General features: G+C 37.4%; 1 protein-coding gene across 1 annotated transcript in view; it reads left to right on the plus strand.

Moving 5' to 3' along the window:
- ADGRV1 (adhesion G protein-coupled receptor V1) overlaps window positions 1–12065 on the plus strand; it is a gene marked incomplete at both ends in the record, with an annotated part of 282764 nt that overhangs the window by 231635 nt on the left and 39064 nt on the right. The window contains one exon of the mRNA XM_082336231.1: window positions 10405–10526. Coding sequence (XP_082192357.1) covers window positions 10405–10526 — 122 coding nt within the window. The remainder of the gene's footprint in view (window positions 1–10404; window positions 10527–12065) is intronic.

Raw genomic sequence — 12065 nt, forward strand, 5'->3', positions numbered from 1 at the left:
TCATGCATATTTACTAGAGTGTGTCCAAAGAAGGGCAACGAAGTTGGTGAGGGGTCTAGAGAATAAGTCTTACGAGGAGTGGCTGAGGGAGCTGGGGTTGTTTAGTCTGGAGAAGAGGAGGCTGAGGGGAGACCTTATTGCTCTGTACAACTACCTGAAAGGAGGCTGTAGTGAGGTGGGGGTTGGTCTCTTCTCCCTAGTAACAAGCGACAGGACAAGAGGAAACGGCCTCAAGCTGCGCCAGGGGAAGTTTAGGTTGAATATTAGGAAAAACTTCTTCACCAAAAAGGTAGTCAGGCATTGGAACAGGCTGCCCAGGGAAGTGGTTGAGTCTCCATCCCTGGAGGTAATTAAAAGAAGGGTAGACGTGGTGCTTGAGGACATGGTTTAGTGGTGGACTTGGCAGTGCTAGGTTAATGGTTGGACTTGATCTTAAGGGTCTTTTCCAACCGTAATAATTCTGTGATCCTATGATATATTCTTCCTAGTCCCCTAGATTTATCCTGAGTATTTTTGAGTCACATCTCTCATACCCTATTCTGGTAGTTTCTAGGCTTTCAAGAAAACATCATGGCCCAAGGACAGCTAGCCCAGCAAAATTCTGCTTTTACTAATTGTTGTCAATTCCTTTGGCAGTGGTTTGTGACCTTCCCAGAGAGCTGACCATACTCTTTTCTTATGCCTGGGATATTGCTGTAAAAGCATATGATTAAAACAATGTTGTAGTAGAGAATAAGCACAAATAAATAGAATTTGCCAACTCCTAATTTGGGCAATATGCACACTTCTCATTGGCCTGTCTGGAACACCAATACATGAGGCTGCCCTCTCACACTTTTTACTGCTCCAGAATTGCCCTGTTACTAGTCGTGTTGTTTTACACAGTGATTGATACAGCTTGCTTAGGTCAGGGAATTTTCCTCGGCAGTAGAAGGCTAGAAGAAAGGGCAATGGGAGAGTCAAGAATTAATTATCTCTTAGAGCAGGCAGCTCTTCCTCCTCAAAAGCAAGTGTTGGAAAATAGTGTGAAAGCTGATTTACAAAGAATGTCAACTCTACCTCTAGTATGCTCTTTCAAAGATACATGTTGAGTTTGCTAGAAAAGAGACTTCAGTTTGAACTGATTCAGTTTGCCAGCCTTTCAGCAAACATGTTCTGTTGACTGATTATTCTACTATATATAGAAACTAACTTCTCAAAAGTTAGCCTTGACAGGAGCCAAGTCAGAAGCCTGCATTGGATAAACAGCCTCTGGGTGAACTAATATTTAAGTTTCCAACGAGAAAGACTGCTTTTGAAGGAAATCAGGTTATATAAAGCAAGGTGGTTGTATTTGGCTGAAATAACAGGAGGTTAAAATAGGCATATGTAAGATATGACTGCTTTTTCTTGACAGTCCCAATATGCAAATATAGAAATTGGAGATGAATAAGACAGCAATCCAATATACATAATTTTATTTTCCAACTGTTTGCTAACCTTTCATAATTTCACAAGAAGATTTGGCAATATAACAGAAAAAATTGAATTGAAAAATCACGTGCATTTTTTTCTGATAATACCTTTGTGAAGAGATGACCTCCATTTACTGAACAACATGTAGTGGCATAATTTTCGTGCCCTATGCATAAATATGCAGTAGAACTTACCTGATTCAGATATCATCATTGTAAATGTGCCAGAATTAATTTAAAGATTAAAACTTTATGTTGCCAAAATAGAACTTCATGAAGAATGCCTTAGATATTTAGCTGTAAAATTTTAACTACCTTCTTGCATCTTTCTTCATATAAATGTCTTTAATATATTTATTGTCTTAGCAGCATGCAATTCCTGATCATGACAGAACGTGTTGGATGGTCCACCTCTATCTACTACCATCTGATCTTTTAAGAAGCAAATAAGCCACACGAAATGCAAGTGCAGGACATTCCAACCATGCTTCTGTGCTCAGGAAATTATACTGAGGACAGGACTTTTGATTCTCAGTGAGAATGTGTGTCTAAACCTGTAGTTACATGTCTTCCTTATCCTGTGAGCTATATGCTAAAACCTTTATCTTGAATTATAAGATACATATCATGTATCTAAGAGAACTGAAGGAACAGTGAATTGCAGGAGTACTTTCATCTTGAGATGACAATATACATCTAGAAATCAAGAACCAGATGTTGGCTACCTCTGAACTAAGAGTTATGTACATTACTCACAGTATTCATCACAGTCACACATTGGATATAATATTTTAGTCTTCATAGTGCTCCAGGGGCTTTTCTTTTTTGTAATTAGGAGAAAAACAAATCTTTGCCTCTGAGATTTTTACAAATACAGTTAAGACAAAATGCACAAGCATAATTACCAGCTGAAATAAAGAACAAAGATCTGAATAAGATAATAACTTAAATGCATAATCTGCAGTCATGTAATTTAGATTGTTTGCACAGTGCTTCACATGCCCAAATTGGCTTCCTCCTTTAAAGAAATCTGCAGAAGCAAGTTAATTTGCATGAGTTATGCCTGTACAGTTGTGAATTTAGCACTCATTTAATATTTTGCATGCTTCTAAATAATTTTATTATATGGAGACAAGTAGGTTCAACTTTTTCTTTCTTTTTTGGTTTGCTGTTCTGGGATTTGTTATGTTCCTTGCATAACAGCAATAGCATAACCTACAATAAGATGCCTCGTCTTTCATTTGATTATACCATAAAGTGTCTCCAAGATGTATGAGAAAGTTTGCCAAAAAAATGAGATTTAGTGGGAAGGTTAGAGAGGCCAATCTTTTATGTTTTTGTAGTAGTGATATAGTCTTCATGCTTAATGGGAGGTGTGCGTCTCTTTTAGCAGGTATTCTTTAATTTTAAACTCTTCCTTGCCACAAAGAGCAGCATGTCAAAAAATATAAATGAATGAAAAAAAAATTTTAACAGGTTTTCTGCTTCCGATTTTTACAAATTATCTATGAATAATTTTGTCTAATTGGGTTTCATGGACATTTACCTACCAGCTTTCTGATCTGCATATCAGCTACTGTTAAATTCTGCACATCTTTAACATTCCTAATCTGGAATGAGGGGTTTTGTCATGAGTCGCTGATTGCATGTTGGTGGTGGCGGTGGTATTTTCTCCTTTGAACTCTATGAGGAAATCTATTAACTTCTTTATTTTGGCCACAAAATCCTGTTACCAAACTCCTTTTCTACAGCAGTTGTCAAAAGCAATTGAAACACTGTTATTAAAGCTTATTTTAAAAAATTGTTTTTGTGGCATTTTCGTAGTTCTGTGCTAAGTTTAACCCATGACTTCTTAACAGACAATAGTCTGTAAATGTTTTACTAATTTAGGTCTCCCACAAATCAGTGAAATTCTTTGAAGCTATACATTCTCCCCAATCGTCTAGGAAAACGTAAAGATCTTTCAGGTTTTGCAGTAGGTCTTCATGTCTAGCCAAGAACAATTAAAAGCAATTAAAGTTGCATTATCAGTTTAACAACCTAAGGGCAAGATACATAGTAAATATTTATAGGTAAACTCAGAAGATCATGCAAGCTCTATTATTTAATTGCTTCTTTTATTGACTTTCCTATTTTTAGAAAAAAATGAAACATTTCAAGCAATAGAAAAGACATAATATGGGCCAACACAGTAGTGAGAATACAAACATTTGGATACATTATGAAAGCATAGTGCATTCTTTATTTTCCATAGTTAAATTGTCTAGATGTTTGCTGCAAAGACATACTCACCATTACATTTCAGAGTTCTAGTATTATTTAATATTTTCCCATTTTATTAATTTCTATTTGATTAACATTTTTCTCTGCTCAGACTCATTGTCCTGGAGAATTTTATCTATAATATCAGGTATGGAAGGAAAGAAGAAAGCCTTCAGGTAGTCTACCTGACAGTTTTGTAATGAAACAGGCTGAATATATAAAGCTAAGGAGTAGTTCTAACTCTACAGACAGAAGAAACAGAAAACTGACAATTTCACAATATGAAGTTTATTTTCTTTTGAATTACATGTCTATTCTAGGAAGAAGAAAATGTATTATCTTTTGAAATATACAATCCAATTCAAACTGAAAAGTTATGCTTTTTACTGGATACCAATTGCAAAAACAGCATCAAAACCCACCTGCTTGACTGAACATGGTATTCTCAATGGACTAATCCTGGTATCCTGAAGAGACTCCCAGTGCTGGCAATCCATAAAAGAAGTGTGTTGTTTTTCCAGTTCATTTCAGTTACTTTTCTGGTATTGCCACAGATTTTGTCCATAGCAATGAGCTGACCTTTGTTTCATTTGGCTTATCACTTATTTCTGTTTTGATACTTTTGTTCAAGCAAGTTGTTGGTTCATTCAGATGCTAGGTTTTCTCTCTGCCCAAGTGCTTATCCATTGGTTTTCCTAACTGTGATGTATAAGATATAGAGCAAAAAGGCATTTTTAAACAACCTTTTGCTATGAAATGAGGGCAGTTGTTGACTGAAATTGTACAGAAGGTTTTTCACTGCTGCTTTGCTCCCTGGTAAAACAGATTGCAGCAGGCACCATCAAATTATTCTTTCATAATAAATAGGCACTACGCAAGGATGAGAGAGGTTAACCATGTGAACTGTCCCATCATTAGGTGAAATTACAATGACATATACAAATCCACCTCAATCTTCAACTTGCCGGTAGGTGAACCATCAGAGGTGTGACAGTGGATCATGATGGGGAACACTGCAAGGCTCCTCATCATATTCTTGCTCTTCCTCACAGCTGCTTCCACCTTTTTCTTCTTCATTCCTCCTTGTCCTCCCAGCCTTGGACTACCTAGAGGCCACATGGCTCTTTCTGCTGTCAGGTGCAGGGACAGAGGTTGGCAGGTGCCTCCGTCCCGTGCTTTCCAAGACAGGTGAACCCTATGTTTGAAGGGAGTTAGTCTACAAGATGCATTTGACGCTGGAAAATTATTTCTCCCTTACTCTTTTTTTTCTCTGCAGTGTCTGAACCAGCACTACTCAACTGGCAGAATCTATTCCAGGCCCCAGCTATGAATAAATTTTAGGCAGTCTCATCCCGTATTGTAAAATTTAGTATTTCTCACCATTTTTCCAGTCGGTGGCACATAGATGTGACAACTGTTGCAGTTCTCATTTCTGAAGAAGTCATGCAGAGGCTGACTGGACCACAGTCCTGTGGTGGTAAACTTTGTGGACCTCAGTAAGCTGCTGCAACCTGCTTAGGTTGCAGTAGGTGTAGACACTTGAGTCTCATCATTAGATTATTTCTCTGTGTAGGTCAGTCTTATAGCACAGCAGAAGATGAACTTAGAACAATCACCATAGTCTTTCTTTGCAAAGTTTATTTCAGAAATATAAAATTGTGTGAGTTTATTTTGTTACAGATTTAAAACCACTGTATGGGAAAGCATAGCTGTTTGGAAATATTCTGGGTTTTTTGTTTCCTTCTATTTCTTGTTCTTCCTTCTGCTATAAGGAAACCAAACAGCAAATGCAAGGCTGACAGCTGTTTCAGGCGAGCAGTCTGTCATTTTATTACCTGAATCTTATGCTATTCCTGTGGAGTTCCTTGCCACTGGATACTCTGAATTATCAAAGTTCACTGTAGTTAGTTCAAGATAAGTTTGTGAAAGAGAAGTCCCCTGAAGATTACTAAATAGAAAGAAACTGTGTCTGGTTCAGGAAGCTCCTGAGTTGTAAATGGAAGAATTGCTGGGAGAAGTATCACATCTGGCCAGCTTATTTGGCCCTTGTTGGAGGCAAGGCCACATAAACTTTTGTTCATGCCCAGTACAGCTCCTTTTAGGCTCCCATTGAGGTAAATCAATTTTTCCAGCACTTTAATACTTTTCCTGGTTCATGAATTTTGTAATCTAATCCAACTCTGTCATGAAAATATTGTGGCCTATCTTTCAAATTCTCACCAGCATAATTTTTATGTAAATCACTGGACAAAATCTTGTGTTTATGCTAAGGACTCCCCTACTGTAGTAAAACTACAGTTTTACCACCCATCAAAACTGATTACAATGTACTGCAGCCCTTAGAACAGTAAGCATTGCAGAAAAATAAATTTTATAGGTAAGTGAATAAAGAAAATAATCTTTTCTCAGCAATGGGGAAAAGTGAGAAACAGTGAGTACGTTTAGTTTTTTGGTAAATTGAATATATATAATTTCACCTGGCCAGATACCAAGCTGGGCTATGGTAAGTTTTCAAACTCTAAAAAACTGCAAATAGACCTGCATAAGCTGCATTTATCAGTATTGAGTCATCAACTCTGCCAATGTTTCTTAAGCTTGTAGTTAGGGAAAAGGGGAGATATTTCAGGGAGAGGCATGAACAGTTGGGATGGTGATAATGCATACATAGGTACATATACATATATATTTAAGGAGTGGGTGAACTGACTGTTGCTGAAATAGAACCCTTCATCATTCCTAGTATTAAAAAAAAGGTGTGGTAATGGTGTAAATAAAATGTGGACCTGCATGGTTCAAATATATAATGCCCAACAGAGCTACTTGAAAACATCTCCCCTACATCACACTGATGTTGAGTTGACTGCTCCATGGCAGTCTTTTGTCTGGTAAGGCTTACTCAAGTAGTCTAAAGGCAACTGCTTGCACTTGGATTTAGAGTAAAATTCTTGCCTGCCCAGAAAATTAATCTGCCCAGAAATACCCTTGAGTTTGTTTGGGAGGGGGGTGTTGGTTTTCTTTCCATGTGAAGGAAACCACAGATAACTAGACTGTCTATTTGCGTTCATTTCAAGTCTATTTATTGGTGGCCTTTTCCTTTATGCAGAGCTGTTTTTACAAACTTAAAAGACATTGTTGCTGATTTTCTGGTATGTTTGTTCTAGTAATTCAGCTTTTGTTTGATTAAATACAACAAATTGTCTCATCAAAATGGGTGAAGAAAATTCAAACAGATGAAACTAAATGCTGCCAAAGTTTCAACTCTTTATTAACCCTTTACAATACTGATAATGAAGCAATTGTTACTGACAAAGATAAAAGCAGAATCATAAACTGTACAAACATTCAGTATCTGGTAAAAAGCAGGTATCTTCAGACCATCTTTATTGTTATAATGCATATATAAATTGACAAGGTTTTACTGAGTAGCATTCATTACATAAATTTTTAGCAGAATTGCTCAAGGTACACTCCATAGAGATCTTGTTAGCTTCAGTGAGCTTGATTCTGGTTTTACCTGTGGTCATTTTATTCTGGTGAGGTGGCACTGAATTTATCAAATTTCCCCCTCACACACACTTGGAGATAATAAAGTCAGATCATTGTACATCAAAAGTACATGATCTAGATATCATATTGCTCCATTTCATTCAGCTTTATGTACATAGCTATTTCAGTGATCTATGGCTGCGACAATCTAGAGGTGCTAGGTTATGATTATTATTACGGTATTTTTCCATAAGTGACGTTTATGTGCTAAAAGCAGAAATCACAATGTTAATTTTTGGCATGTTCTACTGCTTGCAATTTGTCTTTCCGGAATTTGCTTTCTTCTCTCCCCTGCCCCCCACCTGAGTTGAACCATATTGCAAAGTAATACAGAAGCCAAATCATTATTCAACTTCCCAAGATAATTCTCTTCATTGTTCACTTTGGTTTATGTACAGCATTTAGAGTCATATGCCGTAGTGATCGTTAGTTGCCAGTCCATTATATCAGTTGAATTTCATAAGCAGCTAAAGTTTTTTGCATGATTGTGAGATTTAAAAAAAAGATTATATCATTCCATCAATATCTGTGCACAAATAAATTGCTGAGTTGCTCTACAGATAATTACTGAATTTACCTTTAGAATTACATTTACAAAAAGTGACATTTTTTGAAGTATGTTTTCTTATTTTTTATTTTGGTAAGTTTTGGTATTAAAACCCCAAAAACTTTGAGGTTGCCAGTTCTTTGTTGGTTTTTTTTTTTGTCAACATTGTTAACTACACAGCTTATAAGTATTTGGATTCATTAGTGTATGCAACGTAGGATAAAGAGAAATACGTAATGCTCTACTTCTTACTCTACTACCTGGTACTTTAGAGGGCTTTGCATTTTTAGTTATTGTAAAAGCGTTGTGATATTGGCCATGTATATTAGTAGCTGTTATAGAAAACTTTGTTTCAACATCTGTTGAGGCCACAAGGAATTTTTCCATTTTGACCAAGGGACTTTGAGACAGGTGCTTTGTGCGAAAGGGATACTAGTACCTGTGGAGTGCGGCATAATAAATACTTTGCATTTCCATTCTATTCATCTAACAAAATCGAGTTCCTCCCAGACAAATAACAGAGGTACATAGCCTTAATCTTCTTCCCCTGATGCTGCTCTGAAAAATGCACATGTATTATTAGTGTTATGTTATGGATCAGGGACCCTTGGGAAATCCCAGACCTTTAATAAATTTTGGCCAGACCTCACCTCGCCATGGGAGAAGTGATTCAGATGCTTAACGGGCATTGATTGTCATTTGAGACAACCAAGGTTATCCAGTCTGGCCTCCAGCTTTCTCTTCATAAGGAATGGGTCTTCCACAGGCCCTGTGTTGTATGTACTGATCATGTACAGATCCTTTAGATCCTGTGACATGAAATACATGAATCTAATGCCATTCTAAGGCACCAATACCCACCCATGATGCCTCCTCAAGTCCTACAGGAGGTCCCTAGGTGCCTAGGGCTCACAGCACTGCATCTTCCCATTCACTGAGAGCAAGCTTGCAATCCTGCTTGCACAGAAATAGCGCTATTTACAAATGGCCAAACTGAAGAGGATTTATATCGTGCCCTCAGACATAAGTGGCAGAACAGGAGTACCTTAACAATGATTAGAGCTGAGCATTCAAACACTTTTCCTTAGGGAATCTGATTTTCTTTATTCTGTAATGGCCTTTTTTATTTTCCAGTAAAAACAGGTAGGTTTTTTTTCTCTGCAGGAAAAGCAAGGCCTTGTTAACTGTTCCAAAGAACTAAGTTTATTTTAATACTTCAGTTTTATTACCTTTAGTCCTAGGTTACCACTACCCTAGCATAATGTTGATTTTAATTTCTAAGACAGTATCTCATTTTAGTTCACTAAGGAAATACCTGTCTTTCTTTGTTAAATGTTATGTCACACTATCAAACAGTGGTTGCAGAACAGCCCAGGTTTGCACTCCAGGTTTTACTGAGCAGTATTAGGCTTTAATAGGGGAAACTTGAGGAACACAGTGCCCGCTCACATTGTGCTTTGCTTTAAGTCATTCCCTTGTTTATAAAAATATACACATCATTTCTGCCAAAGCAATAGTTACAACCCTGAAGAAACTACTGCCTGCCTTGCTGGAGGGTAGTCTTGACTTTGGCTGTTGCCTATATTCAGAAGACACTTACTTTTTATGCAGTATTAAGCAAAATGCCTAAGTGCTCACAAACTGCTGTTTCTAGAATGATGCCTGTCAAAAGTGCGTCCCTGCTCTTTGCTGATGCTGTATGACTAATGCAGAGAGGGGCAATGCCCAGCTGAGCACCTCTGCCCCTGAAGTGTGCAGATGTGGGCAAACATGGACTTTGAAGTCTGCCGTGAATACAGTCAACACAGAGGGTCAGCATGGTGTACCGGGCTGTTGGCAACAGGAATGACTGGGAGCAAAAGCTAACTTATTCTTTCCTTTTTCCAAATTTTGTCCACACAGACACCTTTTTGCCAGCATTCCTTAAATCTTTTATGCTGTAAATACAGTAGGGAATATAAAATGAAGCTGTGTGTGTGAGCTTAAGGACAGATTTTGCACATATTTTAGAAGGTGAATGAAATTAACTGGTGCAAAGTCTGTCTTTGGGGGGCTCCTCAGCGGATTGGAGTTTTATAGGGTCAGATGCCTTCTCATGTTTGGCTTGCAGTGCAAGTAACAACAAATCAGAGAATACACTATTCGTATAATTTCTATGTAATTTTATACATTGCCAGAGCCATAACAGTTTTTATGCTTTTTTTCTGTTCCCTTTCCTCTCGATTCTTGAAAGTCTGTTTCCTCCCAAAATTTCCAGAGCTTGCCAAGAGCTCTCCCTCAAGGTCAGCGCATTTTCTGACTCTGCGTGTGCTCTTCCCACCTGCAAAGCACCCATGCGGGGTTTGCTGAGCTGGGCTGTGCCCCCCCGGCCCCTTCATCCCCTTGTCCCCCAGCTGGCCATGCCCTTCTGCTGGTCTGCTGGCCCCGGGGGGGTCCTGACAGCCGAGGCTAGGGCAGGAGAAGGGCTGCCCATCACTGGAGAATGAATTCCAAGGCTGTCCAGAGATGGCAAAACTGGGTCCTGCGTCAATAATGCTTTAAAAAGTGTTTTTTCCCAGGGCGCACCAGCTGAAATGTTGTGTTTGTGGTTTTCAGAGATCCCCTTAGTCTTGTACCTCTTTGCCCTGATTTCTGTCACCTGGCTGTGGGGAGGACTGCACATGGCTTACCGGCACCTCTGGATGTTAGTCTTCTTCATCATCTTCAACAGCCTGCAGGTAAGAGCTGGCACCTTTTCCTTCGGTCCTCTTGCAGAGCTGTGAGTCATCTCCATCGCTCACAACATGTTTTGCATTTCAGCTTCACCAGCTGAACAACATCCAGAAACACATTGTGACATGGGGGAAGTGTTAATTATGTATTCTGTTTATTTATGAAATTAACACATAGACTGCATATTAAAACAAAGGATGCATTGTTTTGAAACAATAGCAGTATAATTGCATAGATTTTCTTAACTAATACACTGGGAAAGAAAATTGCTTGCTTCTGTATGTAATATGTTACAGAGATAATTATAGCAGTAAAACTGAAATCTCTGCAGCCTTTGCAAAAATTGAGTATTTCAATTTTCTGTATCATCTGTTAACTCTAATTAAAAAGAAAAACAAAACAAAACACAAAGACTTTAAAATTGTGTAACCATAACATTGAAATTTTTCTCATTCTTAGAGGTGAGCCTTGAGGCTTAGGTTTTCTCATGCAGTATACATATTGGTAAAGCAAAGGTATTTTCATTAAAAAAAAAATCAAATATAGACTAGATTTTGATTATTAGTTATAAAAAATGCAAATAGCCTTTTACAGAATTTTACGCATGCAAGTGCTTCCACTGGACTCAGTACTGTATTACACTGAATTCAATGCTATACTGGAAATTGTGGAATTGTTTACAGAATAGAGGATAGTATATCACGGATGGGAAAATGCCTGTGATGTCTTAAAACAGTGAAATGATGAGGAATTAATATATATACCAATCTATGGTGTGCAAGTTCCTCTGCCATTTTTAATAACAGAAATATCTGTGTTACCATGTATGATTTACTTATATTAAAAATCTTTACACCTCATCAAATAAAAATTAATTAGAAAGGTATATTTTCAGAAAAAAGATTTATTTTAGATTTGAATTCAAAAGGTGGAAATTTCCTTAAGCAGAAATCTAAACAATTTCACAAAATACATCTCAGACATAAATATTTTTTTAAATTGAGAAAAAAAAAAAGTAGCTTATTCTCCTTGCAATACATTTAATTGTTCAGTATATATTGTCATTTAACTATTCTGTATATATTGGCATATATTGGCTGAAATTAGTTATGCTGGTTTTTTCTGTGAATTTATGTGAGTAGATTTGCTCCATTAATTGTCCGCAAGCAAATAAAATTGCTTTTTAGGAAGGCAGCTGAGCTTTTTTTGCAGTCAGACTGCCATAACTCTGCAGGACTGGCAGCAGTACCAAAGTACATTCCCTCCTTTTTCTCTCCCCCTGCAAAATCTCAGAGTACAGGCAAACCTCCTTGGGAGTTTTAGCGCTACAACTGCAACTACTGCAGCTTTATAATGAAACTTAATGCACTGATATAAAGCACAAAAGTGTGGTGACTGTGTGTATGTACATGTAGATATATATTTTTATATATCCTTCCTTACTGTCTCTCTACAAAGAATTATTACTAGAATCTGATTTGGGTTTGAGTTACATAGGTCTATCTCAGATATAAATTTTTGAAAAGGGTAATTCATTGTAACTG

Source organism: Platalea leucorodia (assembly GCF_965183815.1).
Source record: "Platalea leucorodia genome assembly, chromosome: Z".
Classification (NCBI taxonomy): domain Eukaryota; kingdom Metazoa; phylum Chordata; class Aves; order Pelecaniformes; family Threskiornithidae; genus Platalea; species Platalea leucorodia.